Source organism: Daucus carota, chromosome 4, assembly GCF_001625215.2.
Source record: "Daucus carota subsp. sativus chromosome 4, DH1 v3.0, whole genome shotgun sequence".
NCBI classification, from domain to species: Eukaryota; Viridiplantae; Streptophyta; class Magnoliopsida; order Apiales; family Apiaceae; genus Daucus; species Daucus carota.
Window position 1 is genome coordinate 47,397,348 of NC_030384.2, and position 20,966 is coordinate 47,418,313.

The 20,966-nt window shown below is 35.4% G+C and overlaps 1 protein-coding gene across 3 annotated transcripts in view; it reads left to right on the plus strand.

Moving 5' to 3' along the window:
* The window catches only part of LOC108218777 (uncharacterized), a 28,794-nt gene continuing 7,828 nt past the window's right edge, over positions 1–20,966 (plus strand). The window contains exons 1-17 of one of the 3 annotated variants that reach the window (XM_017391880.2): positions 1–404; positions 9,279–9,341; positions 10,109–10,401; positions 10,520–10,616; positions 11,433–11,510; positions 11,584–11,643; positions 11,767–11,871; positions 13,971–14,081; positions 15,054–15,095; positions 15,217–15,309; positions 15,397–15,578; positions 17,810–18,090; positions 18,169–18,290; positions 18,420–18,462; positions 18,531–18,622; positions 19,216–19,264; positions 20,800–20,870. In XM_017391880.2, the coding sequence (XP_017247369.1) occupies positions 243–404; positions 9,279–9,341; positions 10,109–10,401; positions 10,520–10,616; positions 11,433–11,510; positions 11,584–11,643; positions 11,767–11,871; positions 13,971–14,081; positions 15,054–15,095; positions 15,217–15,309; positions 15,397–15,578; positions 17,810–18,090; positions 18,169–18,290; positions 18,420–18,462; positions 18,531–18,622; positions 19,216–19,264; positions 20,800–20,870 (1,944 nt within the window). In that variant the 5' untranslated portion in view covers positions 1–242. Of the gene's footprint in view, positions 405–5,884; positions 5,897–9,278; positions 9,342–10,108; positions 10,402–10,519; positions 10,617–11,432; positions 11,511–11,583; positions 11,644–11,766; positions 11,872–13,970; positions 14,082–15,053; positions 15,096–15,216; positions 15,310–15,396; positions 15,579–17,809; positions 18,091–18,168; positions 18,291–18,419; positions 18,463–18,530; positions 18,623–19,215; positions 19,265–20,799; positions 20,871–20,966 lie in introns of those variants that run through there. The other 2 variants (XM_017391881.2, XM_064091027.1) reach the window with 2 other exon arrangements.

A 20,966-nucleotide genomic window follows, 5' to 3' on the forward strand; every position in this document is an offset into this window, starting at 1 on the left:
GGCCCAAACAGTCTCCCCTCAGCTCAACTAGTCCTCTCTTCCCGTTTCCTCTGAAACTTCGCTGGCAATTTTTTAGAGAGAGAAAGCAAGAGACGAACACCATCCCCTCCCTCTGTCCCTCTCCACCCCCCGCTCTCTCTCCCTCCCTCCCTCCCTCCCTCTCTCTCTCTCTCCCCTTCTCTCTCGCTCTCTCCCCCTATCTCTCTCGTTCTTCTACATGTGTATATATAACTAATAGCTATATGCGCACATACATACATAGCGTAGAGAAAAAAATGGATAACGGTGGGAACAATCTGGCAAATAATTTATCCGGATTGGCTCTTAACGATCCAGTGAACAAAGACAGTTTGTTTCAAGTCATGAAGGCAGTTGAAGCCGCTGAGGTCACGATTAAGCAACAGGTACCGCTTTCTAGTTCAATTTGTAAGTTTAATTGATAGAATGTTCTTATTATTGAATTTTTTGAGAACATGAATGTTTGTTTTGATGTTCCTTTGAATTGTGGCTCTGGAATCTCTTATCTACACTGATAGTTGTCACTTTAGGAAACTGTTTATACGTGCAGAAATTGCAGTAAGATTTTGGTACACGATCTCTCATTTTATACTAGCCAGACGTATCTCACATTCTATTCTGTAAACTTTATCAAGGCACTAGCTGTTAAAATTATTGTTTATTAACATTCTAGATTATATATTCACTGGAATTTGGATAAATAAGGAGCACTTGAACGGTTACATATAAAAATTAAAATCAAAATTTTCTGTGAACTTTGAAGTCCAATTGATAACATTGAAATATAAATCACATGCCTATATTATAAGCATCAAACGAGTTTGAGGAATTTATGTAGTTAAATATGTACTCAAGTATTTGTAAGATATTCAAATTACTCGAAAGAAATATAATCTAATCCAAAATGATGAAGTTTAATTTGGTTCAATATTTATTTTGTCTGTTATATAAAATTATCTTAGTTTTTGTTGATCATATATTAAATGTTGATTCGAATTGAAACTGAATTATTTGTAATTATTTCCGCCGTGGGACCAAGAGTGGAGAACATTTATTAATCACACGTGCTGTTATGACGCACTATCAACAACAAAGTCTTGTTACACACTTGTACACCGTAACATTCGTTATAGCCCATTTATTATATAGCTTCCTCATCCTTCCCGTGACAAGACCCCCAAGCCTAGGATATAACCAATAGACGACAGACCAGCACCAAACAGTCTCATCTCTTCCCAGTTCTCAACTTCGAGGTCCTCTTTCCCTTTTTTCTCTGAATATTATTGTATCAGTTTCTTCTAGAGATATTAATTAAGAAAATAACTACTCAGTACTCCCCCCCCCTCTCTCTATATATATACCTACCTAATAGCCATATACACACAGAGTTGAGAAAAAATGGATAATGATGGGAGTAATTTGGAAATTAAGTTATCTGGATTGGCTCTTAATAATCCAGACAACGAAGATAGTTGGTTTCAAGTTGTGAAGGTAGTTGAAGGCGAGGAATTACTGTATCAACAATGATCAGTTGTACCGAAGGGCCCTGGCAGAACCGCTTCTAAAGTGCATCGGGCCAAAGGAGGCTGAGGTCGCCATGATAGAAATCCACTCAGGCATTTGCGGAGAACACACAGCTGGGAAGAATATGGCCTTAAAACTGATAAGACATGGAGTCTTCTGGCCAACTATGAGAAAAGACTGTGAAGAATTCTCCAAGAAGTGTGGACCGTGCCAGCTGTATGGACCAATGAACCATAGGCCCGCGGTCCAATTCACCCCGGTCCAGGCACCATGCCCATTCTTCATGTGGGGAATGGACCTAGTAGGCCCATTACCCAAATGCACAGGACAAAAGCAATTTATAATCGTAGCCATAGACTATAGCACAAAGTGGGTAGAAGCAAAGGCTTTAGCACGAATCAGAGAAACAGAAGTGGTGCAGTTTTTTATGGAGTACATTGTTTTCAGATTTGGAGTCCCAAGAATCGTGGTCACAGACAATGGATCTCAGTTCACAGGGAAAGTGTTCGAAGAGGCGTTGGAACAACTCAAGGTCAACCATCTCAAAGCATCTGTCGCTTACCCACAGGCCAATGGACAGGTGGAGATCACAAACAAGGCCATTTTACAAGGGATCAAGAAACGGCTCTTGGACACAAGGACAAATTGGGTCGATGAACTGCCCAATGTCCTTTGGAGCCACAGGACCACTCCAAGGGGTCCAACTGGCGAAACGCCCTTTAGAATGGCCTACGGCACGGAGGCGGTTCTCCCAGTTGAGATAAGCATGGGATCTCCAAGAATTGAAAACTTCTCAATCGAAGCATCCGAAGAAGGGCTTAAATTGAACAATGATCTCATGGAGGAGGTCAGGGACCAAGCACAACTTCGAAATACCCAGTACCAACAAAAAGTAGCCAGCTACTACAATGCAAAGGTCAAAACAAGGCACTTCCAGGTCAATGACTGGGTCCTCAGAGAATCATCCGTCTCAATGCCAACCAAACAAAACAAACTGTCCAGCCCATGGGAGGGTCCCTACAAAGTTACTCAGATAGTCCGTCCAGGGACCTATCGCCTCGTCTATCCAGACGGTTCTCCGGTTCCCAACACTTGGAACGCTATTCATCTCAAACGCTACTATCAGTAGCAAAAAACCACTACTACAGCTTTATTATTCCCTAAGTTCATATGAACATCGTCTTTTGTTTAAAAAAACTATCTTTTGTTTCCCCAGAAAAATCTCATGCATCTATATACATATGCATCTTTTGTATCGAATTCTCGAGGATCTATAAAATTTATTTTACTTTGTTAAAACTGTTGCAAAATCACTCACATATTTGGTCCATCATGAGTTTACAAACACTATGCATATTTTGACACAGACCTTGCTCGCACACTTCAATCATTTCTTAAAAAAAAAAAAAAAAAAAAGTAAAAAGCGGGGAGCATACATACATTTACAAACGATCAACACAAACAAACAAGCAAAAAAAAAAAAAAAAAAAACCACGAACAAACAACAAACATTGCACGAATCAAAATACAGACTTGCATTACTAATTATGTCCGCAGAACTGATAACAAAAAGTCAGACGAAACCCCAGAATGAAGGCATAACAAAATAACAGAGCAAAGGGAAAAAGTCTCCCAGACAGAACATAAAGTTAAAACAGTACATCAGCCTATAGGGCATTCCCCAGGCAATCTCCAGATTAAGTGACAAAGAAACTAAGGGGCTTTTGTAACATCACGGTTGGACGAAGCAGCACCATCACGGTCTCGAGCAAGCTCTCCACAATACGCATCAAAGGTATGATCTCCCATAGCATAACCATGACGGTTGGCGCGGGTCCAGCAGGCCTGGTAGCCATCCTCAAAAGACTTCAAAGTCTCCTCGCGACTCTGGCGCAGCTCTTCACGGACCGCTTCCAAATCAACCTCCAGCCGCGCTACTTCATCCACATGATCCTTTCTAGCCTTAGCAAGAGAGCCATTTAGATCACTCTCAATCTTCTGATAAGAAACCACCAAAGCAGAAAGGGCTTTCTTATCGGTAGCAAGGGACACCACACGGTCCTTCAAAGTAGCAACAGCCTCAGCAGCACCCTTCTTTTCCTTCTCCAGGACACCCACGCGATCAACAGAATCGTTTAACGACTTCTTCAAGTCAACCATCTCCTTCCGAAGCCGAGGCAATGTCTCACCATCATCACCATTATCCACCAAACCCACAACATGATTGAAATCCTGCAGCAGCTGGAAAAAAGAGGGAAGATAACAAATACAGGATTAAACAACACATACACCCAAGCCAAGAAGAATAAAAGAGTCAAAGGATATACATACATGGTCCAGATGCCCCTTAAAATCTTTTAAAACCTGCTTCTTGCTTCGAGGATTCTTCCCAAGCAGTATCCCAATCTCCGCAGCATGGTCCATAGCAGTCGTCAAATTGGCTCCACCTCCAGAAGAGGTGGCCATCTCCTTGGATTTTTTGTGATGGTGATAGCGAGGAGGAGCACCATCCTTACGAGCCCTCTTTTTTGCCTTCTCGCGGGTCACAATCCCAGAATCTCCCTTAATCTCAACCAGATCTTCCTTCTCAGCGTCCAACTCCACAACAGCAGCACGAGAGGACTCCTCAACTCCAGCCTCTACAGTCCCTCCACCAGATTGGTTAACCATAGAGGCAGCGCCTCGTTGCGCTAACAAAGCAAGCACAGCACCACTAACCATCTTCGGACATTGAGAAAGCAAGGCAGTAAGGGACTTCCCAGCCACTACAACCAAACACACAAAATAAAAAAGGGGGAGGCGGTTACAAGTCAAGAAGAAAAAACTACAAATATTGCAAAACAGAATAGAAAATTCTTACAACGATGATCAGATAAGAATCGAGCATCAGAGAATTTTCCAATACTATATACTTCGGTTTTTCCATGAAATTTATTTAAAAAAGACGAAGAAAAGGAGTGAGGTAAAGAGTTCAAATCATCCAGTCGAGACCGGGGAACATCACCCCAAGGTTGTATATGTTCAAACTCCCCACCGGCCAGATAAGACCACTTCGCCTGCCATCCAGAGTTGGACAAAGGAACCTTAACCATATGAGAGCGCCCAGTTTTCTTGTCAAGATACACCTGCCCTCCAATAGTCTTAACTCGAAAAATAGCAAACAATAGCTCAAGGGAGGGGAAAGCTTTAAACTCGCTACAACGGGCTATAACACCCATCACCTGAGCAAAGCTATTAGGAGACAGTTGGGCGAATCCACAGCCCAACGCAGCAAACAACACTGGGAGAAAAGGATGCATGGGGATCCTTAAACCAAAGTCAAAGAAAATCGTCGGAACAGCATGCCAACCAGGTTTAGGCGACTGCCAAATTCGATCATCCTCAGAGGGGAAATGGTGAGTATAAGTAGTCCCAAAAGTAACACACTTATCGACCTTGGCAGCCTCCGGAGAGCCCTCAACCACACAACTAGACCAATTGAGACAGTCCTTCGAAAGAAAAAGCCCCAATGTACTGGGACTCAATTCATCAGATGGGGCAGTTTCGACAAAATCATCACCAGACAAATCAACCACAGAAGAATCGATCTTTCCCAACAACTCAACACCACCACCAGACGGCGGAGATTCAACAGAGGTTTCAGAGTCTTCTAGATCAACAGATGGGGTTCGAGAAGAAGAAGATAAGCTTACAACAACCTTACGAGGCGCCATTACCAACACTAAGATCGAAGGCAAACAAAACGAAAATATATGCGGGGAAACAAACCCAACGAAAAAAGAGAAAAAGAGAGAGAGAAAAAAGAAAAAAAGGGGGAAGAGAAAGATACCTAAAAATCAACCCAAGCGCCTGGAAGAGAGGATGATTTTTCAAAACAGCAAGCAAAGACCCTAGAAAGAACAATGAAAAGACAGAAATTATAAGAACTTATAGTCCCGAGAAAAAGTTACGACTCCCAAAACACGGAAGCACGCAGATACGCAACGGTTCAAATTTCAAAACAAGCAACACAAAAAATATATAGTACCAATAAAAAGGGAATGAAAAAATCAAAAGACAAATACATGACAAAGCAAAGAAAAGGGCCGCACATCTAAAAGATCCGCTCAGAACTTCGGGGGGGGGCTAATGTTGGGCCACGGCCCAGATAGGAGGACAAGCCCACAAACAGCAGGCCCAAGGAAAAGAGCCCAGAAGGAAACCACGCGTAGGGCACGGTCATGAGCCTATAAATACAAGAAGAGACACAGAGAAAGGGGGTTGGCATCTTTAGAGAAGAACATCTGCCTTGTGTGTATAGATCTGAACGAGGGTTTTGACCCCCGTTGGATCAACAGTTACAATTAAGCAACAGGTTTGCTTGTCAGTTCAATTTGTAATTGTATTAAATGATTGTATTGTTTGTACCTTTTGTGAGTTTGGATGTTTATATTGATGTTTCTCTGAATTCCATAGTTAAATCTCGACAATTTTGTTCTTGATCTACATAGATTGCTTGTCGATTAAAAACTATGAGGTGTTTTTATGTACTGAAATCGTCATAATACAGATATGAATTCTCGTTTTGTATTAGTGAGAAATATCTAATGTGTACTTATATGTAATATGTTAATTGAAGTAATATTATCGGCATATCTGGGAACCTATGCTTCTACAATTTGATGTTTTCCCTCTTGACCAGAGAGCGTGACCAGAATTTATGATTGATAATGTTTAGAAATATGTACATATCCATTAAAATACGTCTATTGAATATATCTACTTGGCCTATAATTGTTGAAACATTGAACACGAAACACATACACACATGTTATGTAATTGGTTAGGTAAACATGGCTAGTAGTTCCAAATAGGGATTAGTTCTCATATATAAAATATTTAGTTTTTCTCCGAGTTTTAACAATTTGTTAGACAATTGTAATCTTCATTATTGACTAAGATAAATTGTCAAATACTTCATACATCTCCTCTGAGTCTATGGTGAGATAGGTTTTATGCCTTGTCTCAACCTTTTTGTATGTAATATATGTTATTACCTGGGATAAAGTTGATTATATAGCTTCATTGTATTTTATGTCTATTTATGACAAAATATATCTACATTATCGTATAGTGGAATAATAAAAAAGGATTTGTTTCCTTTATTTACCAGTTTTTTTTTTTTGTTATATAATTTATCTTACTTTATTGGTCAAGCCTATATAAAAGGAGATGTAATCTATACTATTATATTAAAGCCGAACTAATTATAATATGTTGGTTGGTCGGTACCATACACTTACAGGCTTCAAATAAAGTATCTTAATCATCTTATTCAATATAAAAATAATACGTGTTTTTTTTTTTTTTTAATCATTTATCAAAGCTTATATAAGGGTAATATGTTGGTATGATACGGGCCTTTTGAATAGTTTTTTTTATTTAATGTGGACTTCTATATAAATGATATAATATATGCCTTTTATATTATAGTCACACTAAAATATTATTATTACTTTAACCATAATATATATAGTACTATTTGAACTTCAAAACAAAATGCTCATTTAAGAAATATAAATTATACAACTATACTTTCTTGAAGTATTTTTTAAATAGTAAATCGGCTTTAAACATTTTTAATTTTTTTATGAAATATATATTGACGCCCATGCATTTTACATGTTGTAAGCCAATATGTTATACTGAAAAATTATGATTGATTATTGAGATCTTGAGATTGTTCAGTCGTTATGAGTTTGTAATCACAGTTTGGATCACTTTAGTGTTAGTTAGGTGTTTTGTGTTTAATTTACTAAAAATATTTTTGTCCCTTTTCTTTTTGTCTAGTATCACATCCAAGATCAAGTGATATTGGATTCAATTTTTTTTGTCTTCTTTGATTTACCTATTTCTTTTTACCCAATTTTTTGGCCTACCCATACCTCCAAATGTATTATATAATCGACACCCAACTTAGATTAAAGCTAAAGCCAGACATGCTACAATATTAGTTGTTGACTAGGCTCAAACATCATGTCTTCTGTCTACTTCAAAGGACTCCTTGAACCATATTCTCCAATTGTTTGCAAATATCTAGCATGCATTAATAGTACAAATAACAAAGCTTGGACATGAACATGAACTCTTATACGATGGATATGAGAAATTGAAGATGAATCAAGCAAATTTGTTTGATGATTCATGTATCAACTTGACAAAGAAAATATGATGAAGCCTTAGCTTTGTATTAGGGGAAATCGAGCGTGTCATTAACACATACCAGTTCGGGTCTGTTGCTTGGGTTATTCGGATTTAGCAATTAAAATATCGAGGGACTCTTAGCAAGTGTGGGTGTACAACTTATATAATGTAACAACTTAGGTCCAATCTCGGTCCTTTTGCAATTCCGATTTTATCTTGAATCCGAATCCAACATAAGGTGATGGGCCTAAATGCAACCATCTCTGGAAATCACAAGTCCATCACAATCCCCCACATATAAAATGATGATAACAATTTGTTGGTGCACTTGGTCGTTGTTTTCAAGCATATATATCTGTGTGTGTGTGTGTGTGTGTATATGTATATATTTTCAGGGTGTACATACTCGTACAATAATATATTCCATAGAAAGAATTTCTTTCATTCAAGAAAGCCATCTGAGTGACATGCAAGATATCACCGGCAGTGTTGTAAAAAGCGGGAATCGGACTTAGTCGGTGAAGGCACCGTCCAGCGATTAATCGGATAATCGGAGATTAATCGGATCATTAATCGTAATCAATTTAATATTTTTTTTAAATTATATATATATATATATATATATATATATTAATATAATTATATATAGTATAAATTTATAGTCATATAAAATCAAAAAATTAATGATTTTTTATAACACAAAACATGCCTTTATATACATATACAAGTCCACTCATATATAAACTTGAATTTAATTAATTCTGCGAAAGAAGATATTGCAAATTTATGTAATTATAGTTTATAAGCTAATATTAAAAGAATGAAAGGTAATTAAATTTAAAGATTTTTTAAAAAAATTCTTTTTATTTTAATTTTTTAAAATTCATCGATTTTTGACCGACTTTTCCCGATTAATCCCGACTTTTGACCGATTAATCCCGATTTTGGCCGACTTCCTAAAAAAACGATTTTTTCACCGATTAACGCTTAATCGAGACGGTGGCCGACCGAACAGCGATTAATCGGCGATTAATCCCGATTAATCGCCGACTTTTAGAACACTGATCACCGGACGCTTAGATAATATAACTTTAATGTCTGAAATAGAAATCCAAGCATATATTTTAAACTTAATATGAATAAATCTCTCTACATATTTGTTTCGATATGCGATGAGGGTGTTACAATTAAAATTATAAATCCTTGTGTGAATAAATAACTCATATAGTCTCTGTAGCCATTTTAGTATAATAATGACTGATTTTTAAGTTTTCACACTGGCCACAACTCTCGAGCCTAAACCAAAATTCAGTTTAAAAGTTATTTACACAATACATATGAGTATCTGTGCTACACTGGACTACACTTTTTTTTAGGTTCCTCTGCTTTCGTGTAGAGGTACAAACTGCTATAGTAAATAATTACTCCCTGATTCTTGCAAAAATGAAGAAAGCAAAAGTAAAGAAGCTCCATAAATTTATTTAGCAAAAAAAAAAAAGAAGCTCCATAAATTGCTGGTGTACTATTGCTCACATTGTTTTCTCTGTTCACAGGTGGAAGAAAATAATCGTCTAAGGTCTGAACTGCTGAAGAAGAATCATGAACTTGAGAAATTTGTGAGTGAATATAAGATACCTTACACACTTTACTCCTTTTTGACTACATTTAAGTTGATCACATTCTTATTGACTTCTGGAATTTCTAAGATACCACTACAAATTGTTGATTAAAACAAAAACTGTTGGAATTATTTCATCAATTGGCATTATATTAGTTTCTGTTGGGTATAAAGTTTTGGTCCATTTTTAGGTTATTGTTTCTGGTGCTTACTTTTGTTCTTGAGACGATACTTTTAATGGACAATCAGAAGTTGGTAGTTGATGAATATCGATGTGTTTTTCTAGTTGTTCTAATACAGCAGTACTTAATATTTAAGTCAAAGATACAGTATTTTTGCCATCATGTTGATGGTAATGTGTGGTAACTTTTTTACTTGGAACTATTACCATGTTTGGAATTGTTTTTATGCCATATGGAGAAAAATCAATGTTAAAAGGTGCAATCAATTTGATCATGGTTATATTAGTGAAGCAACTTCTGTTGTAACTTGTAAGTCAAATCTGTATGCTCATGATTTGGAAGGAATTTATTATGCAACAATCTTAGAAGCCATCCCAGTTTCTAAAAGGTTTGAAGGTAAATTTTAGATATTTAACCCATGAAACTTTTGCTACACGTCCATAACTACCTAGTTATCTTATTTATATATATATATATATATATATATATATATATATATATATATATATATTATAGTGCGTTTAAGTTGCAAGTTTGTTATAGACTTATAGGTTTCATATGAATTTTCTCAACATCGTGGCAGAAAGTTGATGACTATAAAACTCGAAATCCCTATTCCGAAAATAATTGGAATGGAAATTCTCCTGGACGTCCGAACGCTCATCAATCAGCTTCTGTTTCGACAAATGAAGTAGTTGGAAATTGTAGTGCGTACTCTCCATCCCATACATCAACTACAGGGGAAGAGGGCAGTCGAAATGTCAAGGATCCTATGATGCAAAATAACGGAACAGTTAAAATTGCTGGTAGTCAGACAATACCAGATAATACTGGCATCCCTCGTTCATCCCCATTAACATCACTTTCTTCTAGCAGGTAAATGACCAGATATAAATAAGTGTGATGTTTAGAATTTGATAATGAAATCTTCTGTAAAAAATTTAGTGATAAATATATGTACCTGTATAGATGAAACTTATGTATAGATTGCCAGGTACCACATTGAAGGAGAGGTTTCTCCACAATTTAATTTATCTGCACATAGGCTGATGCCACTGACTGATGTAAATGGATCTGGCACCCTGAAGCAGGTACCTTGAAGAGTAGTTATTTGATTAACTTCGCATAATGTCACATTTCAAACTTATTTCTCCCACCTTTTAATCTTCACTCTGATCACAGTGGAGCTAGTTAAATTTACACAATAAAGTGGCATATAAACCTTTAGGCAATGGGCAGTGATTACGGGAAAATACAGATCAACTGATGGCATTTAACCGAACAACACATTGACACCTTTTCCCAGTCAGGTAGATGTACTTTAGATTTTTGCATCTGATTTCAGTTCAAGAAGATAGGCAGATGTTGCTAGTACCTCTAAGCCTTCAGTGATCTGGTTAGCAAGCTACCTGACTTGTTGTCCTCAAGTTGAATTTGTTGTATGAGCTCATTGTTACTATGTTTTAGTAGTAGATAGTTATCATGTAGTCAAGTACTCTCATTTACACCCAGTATTGGATAAGGATTTGACAAATCAAGCTGACAGTTCTCGCCATTACTCTAGTTATGTACTGTACTTTTTATTCAACATTGAAAGAGGGGGAGGGGGTTGACCGTTGGATTAGGGAGAAGTAGGTCTCTGAGTCCTGACTTCCAAATATAGATACAAGGCTCTCTTTTAAAGACACTGAATTCATCCTAAAATGTCGGGTTATTGTTTCTGGAGGTGGAGAGAGCAAGAGTAAAGAATGAGGGTGTAGTATAAAATGGCTTCTCATAGTTTTGTACAACGCAACTAACCGAAGTGCATATTTTCTATAGATTGCAAGCTGTTTTGGTTTTCATTAGTACAATCTAGGACGCACATAATTAAGGTAATTTAAATCTTACTGTTACTAACTGTTTAGGAATTGGTTGTCAAGTTTCGTGAACATGAAGAAGAGATTATGCAACTAAGGAGACATCTTGCTGACTATTCAGTTAAGGTAAGAGTTTATCTTAGTGAAGTATTGGTGATTTTTGTTCATCCTATCTACTAAACAATCTCTTTTGTTGTAGGAAACAAAATTGCTAAACGAAAAGTATGTCCTGGAGAAGCAAATTGCCAATTTACGTCTGGTACGAATGTGTATTCGTATATCCCATACCGCTTCTGCTCATATCTGTCTCTCTCACATGCACCAATATACATTTTTTATATGTTCTCTGTGATTGAGGGTGTTAAAGTTATATTCCCTCTAGGTATTTGATCAGCAGCAACAGGATCTCGTTGACGCTGAATCTAGAGCTATCGAGTACAGGCAATACATAATGGAAGAAAATATTCGTCTTTCGTATGCATTACAGGTGCTTGTTCCTTTCGTATTGGTTATTAACTTGTGTATGTTGAACTGTGTGGTGTGTATTTAATGTCTCTGAAGCTCTATTACGCCCAAATGTCCAGTGTTAATGTAGCATAGTCATACAGACTAATGTTATATTATGAATAATTTAATGATATACATAAAATCTACCAAGGGTTCTGTTATTTCCATTCTTTGTCAAGACAACGCTAGTAGTTAAAATGATCTGAAAAGAGTTGAACTTCTGAATCCGCTCCTAAATTTGATTAGTAATCTGTTGTTCAGAATCTTCAGATTCTAAATATTTTAAGAAGTCTGGCATGTTTGCATCATATAACACATTCTTTCTATAACTTATGACATGATGTTTCATATGAACCAACCACCTGAAAGCTTGAGCTGGAGTATTACTTTTTAGTGTAATTGTTATTTGAGATTTTTTTAGAAGTGCCCTGTTAGCAGAATTAAGCTTTCAAGGCCTGATTTATTTATGAACTAGGGATCTATACTAGTTTTTAAAGTGTTTGACTAGAAACCATCAGAGTTCTTTCCAGTGTTTATGACTTATGTTAGGTTTGCTTGATTGTCGTTGCCTAGGTACACCTTTTTTTTTGGTCATGGTCTACATACTCGTAGATGAGTTGTATCTCGAGATACAATAACCGCTTCAAGGGATTTCATTCATTCAAAAAAGATTATCATCTAACCGAAAGACATGCAAGATATCTCCGGACGTTTAGATGATAATACTTCAATGTCTGAGAGGAAAAACCCATATAAATCTCTACCAAGGATCCAGCAAAAAACACACGAAATAAGAACAAAAGTTCATATATAAGAATTATATACATTACACAAATTATAAAGGATAATATATCCAAAAATAAATTATTTCTAAAAGTGTGTGTGTATATATTTTCTAAAGTAAAAAAATAAAATAAAGTCCCAACCAAAGATGGATCTTTGGATAGACAGTAAAGTAATTAAAATTAGTAAATTGCTTCTTACAAGCTGAAATATACGCCATCACTTATGGCCACCCATGAATGGTACAGATTCGCCTCAATCAACGCACAATTAACATTTAAATCATTAAAAACATTTATGACATCAATCAATCAATTCAATTTAAAGGAGCCAATCATTACTAAATATAATATCTCACCATAATATGAATTTATTATGGTCAAACAAACTTAATGAATTTAAATGTAGCAATTAAAATTGAAACAAAGTTGTTTCAATCTCCAATACAGTTTAATGGAATCTAATTAGAAAATTCAAGATCAAAAACGATTTTCAACTTAAGTAAATGAAACTTCTAATTGACTACAAATGAATAATAATTCAAGCAAGAATTTAAAAACATACGCGACTATCCCAATGAATCAACACTTGACTAAAAAATTATTCACTCATCTCATTGGACAAATTTGATAAAAAGAAACAACAAGTGATCACAAAACTAATCATATATTAATCAAATCAAACAATGATCTTCAGGTGTAAACAATGCACAAGTAACTTAAAATTTTAACCAAGAAATAATGCAATAAAATATCGACTCCAAAAGACTATAACAATTAACCAAAACAACCACAATACTCGCCTTGAACATCTCATAACAAATTATCGAGAAAAATAACAAGTAGTAGATACATGAATTCAAGACTCTCGATATTCACATCTACATCTAACACTTATAAACACATAACCCAACAAAATTAATATAACAGTAAATCTTCAAAAGTTTGAGAGAACATACCTCAAATGTGGCGTAAATACACACAACAAACATTCATAAAATAATAAAAAGCTAATAGAAAAATAGAAAAATATGTTAAGACATCAATAATCATATAGCAACATCGTCTAGTCACCACACTCCTCAAGTTCTGACGAATTGAATTTCGGATCAACACTGAATTCCGTGTTTTGTTGGAGCGAGAAGAGAGATCAGACCGTTAGCCCCTCACTTTCTTTGACCATGAAGCCTTTGGCTGTTTATCGTATTCCCGAGTCATCTTTTCGATTATATAGAAATGATAAATAGATGTTTCCTAGGTACACCTTTAACCTTCTATGTATAATAATTTTTTACAGGAAGCACAACAAGAAAGGTCAACGTTTATATCTTTATTAATGCCCATTCTTGCAGAGCATGGCTTTCAGCCACAAGTTGCGGATGCCCAATCTATTGTTAGTAGTGTCAAGGTATGTGATATCTTGTTGCATTAAGTTACAAATTATGTCTGAAGATTTTAATTTTTCAGGAGTTTGGCTGTGTCTGAGTGTAGAATTAAGGATATTGATATGATTTTGCAAGTTTTGTTTTTGTATTTATAGGCAGATTGTCATGAGTGTACATAATATCCGTAAATTTTATTTCCAACTAGATTTTTGTGGAAATATATGTAGTTAAAGTTCCCAAAAGGTGACACAGGCCTAAAATGAGCTCTGTGCATCTCTATAGCCTTGCGCTGGCTAAAAGAGGCACCGATCACATACAAGGTGAATGCAGTATGCCTTTTTTTGACACTTGACACCCTGAGTTGTGCCCTTTATGTTAAAAGCACAGTTAGAGCATGCCTTATGCTCATATTATATTTTTTCCACGTTCCACTCCAAACTAAAACTAGGCTATCTATGCATCACATATTTATTATGTCACGTACTATTAAAATTGGGCTTTGTATTTCTTAAGTCTTTACAGTCTGTAGAAAGAAGTGAGGAAAATTAAAGAGTACAACATGATTGAGACTCACGGTATAACCAATATGGAGTTGTGACTATTCATAATAATGACGATGAACCTAACAGAACATCGCATGTTGAAGGTGCAAGGGAGGTTTGCTATCTAATATGCAGCCAAGTGGTCCGTCTTTAAGTGCTAATTGCCAGAATTTGTAGTTACGCTTATGACTAGGGTATAAATTGAAGAACAAGTTAAATCACATATACAAGTTTCCAGTTCCACACTGCATGATTAAGGATGCTGCAGACCAACCTCAATCTAAATTAAAGTACGATTCAGCATATTCTACTGCATAATAAACAGAGGAGGTCCTTAAGGACTCTCACTCTCACAAAGATTGATAATTTTTGCCCATTATAGTACTGCATTAAAATTCCTTCTTACTGTGAAATAATTCTTAAAGATATTAATGCAACACATTACCTTTGCAGGTTCTGTTCAAACATTTTCAGGAAAAGCTTAATTACACAGAGGTATAGCTTGTATCTTGCTAAAAGAAGTTTTATTCAAATTAATTTAGTCATAGACCGTTTTTCCCTTCTTGGTTTGGTTATGGTCTCGATAAATTACATTTTAATGCTTCAAGTACCACAGGCAAAATTAAAAGAGTCTCAGTATCAAATTACTCCGTGGCAGTCTGATATGAACCTCATGAGTTCTGCTCAATCACCATCCCGTCCTTTGGGGGTAGGATTTAAATTTTACTGTTGTGATCGCAGATGTGTCTTGCTATCTTTGACCAATGCAAATGTAATTTTTTTACTTCTATTACAGAATATTGGGCTGGAATTAGTGCCTCAACCAATCTATGCTAATGGAAAGTCTAAGACATTGTCTGATCCTGTAAATACTAGTGATCTGGATATACTGGCCCGTCATCAGAGTGTTTTAGGAGGAGGTACTGCAAACAACTTGGAAATAGATGATTTTGGGGTGTATTCACCTATTGCAAGCAGGTAAGCTAAGTCACATATCCATTGGCTTTTCTGGTGCTACTGAGTTAGAGATTAAGTGGAAGTAACTTAAATGTGTGAGATTGAACATATGAAACCGTTTAAACTTAGAGCCTTAGAACCATATTAATAGCCATTAAATGAAAGTAACTTAAACGTGTGAGTGAGATTGAACATATAAATGTGTTTTAAAAATATAGTACATATTGCAATATACATGTCTTCAATCAATGCATATTCTTAATTTTAATGAAACTAACTATATTTGATCATTCTGACAAAAAAATACATTTGATCCTTAATTCATATATATGTGTGTGTGTGTGTGCGTGTGTGGGTGTGTGTGTGTGTGTATCAGTATTGTGATAATATGATATATACCAATTAATTTATTATACTGCTGCAGAATCGTAATAAATGGACAACTCGAATATATCTATTATGATTTTATAACATTGTTATCTTACATATATTGTAACAAATTTCCAACATACTAAGAGCTGGAGTGTGTATGTTTTGATTTTTCATTATATTTTATATGTATTAAAGCAGAATCTCGTATTTTATAATATTGTATAAGCTAGATACAGAAACTGATGAAACACTATTTTACAATGGAGTATAGTAAGTTGGATGTATATTATAATGAATAAATTTGTAATCTGATGCATAACACCTATTATAGTGTACTCTCTCTCTCTCTCTCTCTCTCTCTCTCTCTCTCTCTCTCTCTCTCTCTCTCTCTATATATATATATATATATATATATATATATATATATATATATATAGAGTTTTACTCCAATAGAAACCTTCTTATCCTAAAAACTAAAAACCAATCTGAAATATCACTAAATCCTAAAGCAGATACCACTAAATTCTTAAACAACCCCATCTCCACCTCCATCTTCACCAAAACCACCTCCATCTTCACCAACCCACCTCCACTACCACCACCTCCGTCGTCGCCTCCTTCATAACCACTACCACCTCTATGCCGTCCGCCCCCTCCATAACCACCACCTCCATCTCCACCTCCACCTCCACCTCCATTATTTCTCTAACAACACAACCTCCACACCTCCATCTTCACCATCCCCATCTTAATCGCTGCTTCAACCTCCTTCAACCATGTTCATACTTCTTTCTCCACTCGACTCAACTTCAAACGCGGAGCCGCCACTAATCCGGCAACGCTTCAACCCCCCACTTCAAGCCGCTCAAACCTCCGCTACAATCATCCTTCCTCCATCTTCACCTTCACCTCCACCATCTCCACCACTATCACCACCATCTGAATTGAAAACATGAACAGATCTGGAGATTTTAAGCTGGAACATATCTGGAGATTAAATTTTCACTAATTCCTGCAACACATATCACTAAATCCTAAAGAGAATATCACTAAATTGTACTGAGAATATCACTAACTTGTATTGGTTTCTAGTTTTTATTTTAAAATTGGTTTCTATTTGATCATTAGCCTATATATATATATATATATATATATATATATATATATATATATAAATTTCCCAAAAAGTTAAAACTAATATACCAGTGCGGAATATATCAGATATTAAAAATTATAATTATAAATTGATCATATTATATTATTAATATTGATTGAGAATCACATTTTGTTGTACGTTTAGTTTGCATAACAAAGTGCATATACATTGATTGATTATTATTGTAAGTAAGTAGTAGTTAATGATTACTATGATTTTTAATAATGATTTATATATAAGGTAAGGTATCTTAAATAGCATGTAGTTGTAATTTATATTTATATAGCTAGGCAGATCATGACTATTAAATTCATACTCATCTAATGGATGTGTGTGGTCTTAAGTTCTAGTGTTCTGAAATTTGAATAGTTTTAAAGATTATTTTTCAATGTACTCTATTTCCTAGTAAATATAAAATGTTTGCTTTAGTAATTATCCAATAGTCTGTATGAGGACCTATTCTTGTTCCTTTATTATGGATTTATGGTGATTATCTGTAATTTGATTAAGCTTGGCTTTCTCTTTGCTTTTACCAATAGGATATTGAACAATGACCAGATTCCTTTATCGCGGTTCTCAGTATTAAATAAATATACGCTCTCCTGCTGAATATTCTATTATTAGTCTTCAGCTAATTTCTACATTAATATGATCATGTCCGGTGTTCATCTTTATTTGTTCTTCAAGTTACTATTGAATATATAAATGTCTTTGCTCCTTGCAGGAATATCGCTTCGCAGAGTATACCTGCACAGTCTGCTTTGAGTCGAGAGGATTCACATCCACAAAGTGGTGAAACCCCCTCAAATAAACAAGTCAAATTTAGTGATAATGTCAGCAGAATTGAGATGGATGATTCAGATATGGACGGGAACCAAATTGTTACAGATCCTTCTGCTGATTGGGCTTCTAAGAGTTCACCTTATGCAGCAGATGATCCCAGCCCGTCGTATTCTCCTTATCTACCTCCGGTGTTTGAAGAGCCTTCTTCCTCCTTCTCTGAGGGTAAGGATTCTGATCTTATAAAGTTTAATTTTTTGTGTTGGTCATTAATGGTGGTAAGCTGAATTGTGTAATATGCAGCTGCCGATGATGACCCTTTACCTGCAGTGGAGAGCCTTCAGATTTCAGGGGAAGCTTATCCAGGACGGGAACTTCAAGCTAGCGGATACTCTATAAATGGAACTACAAGTTGTAATTTTGAGGTGCTTAACTGCTTATAGTAACACAAACTTTTATCTTTTTAATTGCTAATTATTGTTATTTTTAAGCGTTCTGTCATCAGGATCCCAAATACTAAAGTCTCATTGACTATCCATTTTTTGAATTTGCAGTGGGTACGACATCTGGAAGACGGATCTGTTAGATATATCGAAGGTATTTTATTATCTTTTTTGGTCGTATTATGTGTCTTGCAAATTTTATCTTACATTTGCCAACGACAGGGGCAAAGCAGCCAAACTACCTTGTAAGTGCAGATGACATTGATACATATCTTGCCATTGAAGTCCAGCCTATGGATGACAGGAAGAGAAAGGTAGATGATACCATCTATGTGAAATTGTGAACATTAGTCTTTAATCATCGACACCATTATAATATTATATGGATGCCTTCATGTGCCATCTTTAAAAGTATATACAAACCCCTCCCCCCCTCCCCATCCCCCATCTCTAACACACTATATATGGATGCCTACACGGGTGCATTATGTGAGGGGCCTATACAATGATGCATACACGGGTGCAGAGAATTTAGAATTGAGCCCCCTTTCTGGATAAAGGGAGACAACACTATATTTTTGATTCACTGATATCAGGGTGGTAACTCATTTCCCCAATATTAATTCTTTTCCTCTAAGATTTAACTAGATACTCTATGTATGTGCTGGATTAATAAAATATGCCATGAGTGAATTTCATTGCTATATGCAGTATGCACTCGTTGACTTTTCTAAATTTGATGTGAATTTTGTGAACAATCTGTCCTGCTAATTTGTACGTATGACCTGAAAACCAGGTTGTTGGTCTGATTTTTCCTAAACTTATTAGGTGGAGTTTACAGGCTCTATTTCCATCTGGAAATGGTTGTGCAGCTTCTAATGTAATATTTTTTCTTTTGTATCTCCAGGGTGAGCTCGTAAAGGTCTTTGCTAACGAGCACAGGAAGATTACTTGTGGTAAGCTTACAGAATGGATGCTTGTATATTATCTATGTTCTTGATTGATATAAATATGGTTTGTAAGATGTAATTATATATGTACAATGAAATTATGTCTTCTCTTTCCATTTTCTGTGATTAGCTTCTTGTTAATTTTAAATTTGATCTTCTCTAGCTTGTAGTTTTGGTACTTAAAACCAATTATTTTGGGTCCCCACAACTTGATTTGACATATGTAATTGTATCTCATCACGAAATATACAATTCTTGTTTTAGGAATATGGACTGTAAAGAAGCTCTGTTACCCGACTCTGCTGTAAGTGTCCAACATAATTAATTGGATACGTCTTCAAGTGTCCAACATGACTATATAGAAGCTTTGTTAATAGCAAGTCCTTCAGAAATCAGCACAATATTCTGTTTTTTTGTTTAATGCTAACTATCCCCGATCTTCTTTAATACCTTATAATTTTTTATTTTTGTTTTAATAATTATTCAATATTCTAATAACTATCGTAATCTTGTATTCATAATTAGTCTATAGCACTTCACTGTTAGAAATCTTATAATTGTTGCGAGATTTGAAATAAAAGAAATTATAACTGTTGAGAAAATTTAAATAAAAATAATTATAATAAGGCATCTAGTCCAGAACAGTTGAATGTGAGTAACATTCATCTAGCGGAATAAAAGCGCTTGACGAGAAAAACCCTAGAATGAGTCAATTCTGTTGAGAAAATTTAAATAAAATAAATTATAATAAGGTAGCTAGTCGAGAGCAGTCGAATGTTAGTAACATTCATCTAGCTGAATAAAAGCGCTGGACGAGGAAAACCCTAAAATGAGTCAATTTTTGCCAAATGACATTGTAACCCTGCACCTGCATCTGCATCAAAAACCTTGAAGTCATCAAGCTGGAAATAAATCCCCGCTGATAGTATACCCTAAAATTTGTATGTTTAAGGACCCAACCCATATAATAATATGTGGGAACTGAGATTTGTACTTTATTGTTTGTATACTTATAATTAATAAGTAGATATCTGTTCTAATATGCTATGCATGTAATTCAGATCTCAGACCTTTTGAGTATAGTTTGAATAGTAGAAAATGGAATATTCTTTATATTCGTTAGTATTAGATTTAAAGGTTGTCGTCTATCTATTTTTAGATCTAACGGTCACCATTCTTTTGCACATGAGGATTATTTTTGGTAAGCAATATATTCATATTTCCATGTACTTGTCAATTGATAAAGGTTCGGAATCTGGTTTCGGAGATGCATAATTTGTTTTTATAGCCCTGCAGTCAATTTGAAAAATATATGAGTATGGACGACTTATTAGCTTAGGTTTAATGCTATATCTTATATATGTATAAATACTAATCTTAACTTATTACTTTTTTTTTCCTTTTCTCGTTAACATTTTAGAATGTCGCGGCACACTAAATTTTTGAAGAGAAATATTGTTTTTGCCTATTTTTTATGTTTCTTTGCGGTTCTGTGTACTTTTTAGTTAGTCATATTCTTATATATTTTGTGCTGTCCTCAGAACCTGAAATGCAGAATGTTATAAAGAAAACCCTACATATTGGTCATGCTACATATCCGGTGTCTCTGCTGGTGAGATTAGCGTTGACAATTCTATATTTTGATGCATCTGGGATATCCTGAATAGGGTTTAGGTCTGGTTCTTAATAAGCATATAAAATTAAATGT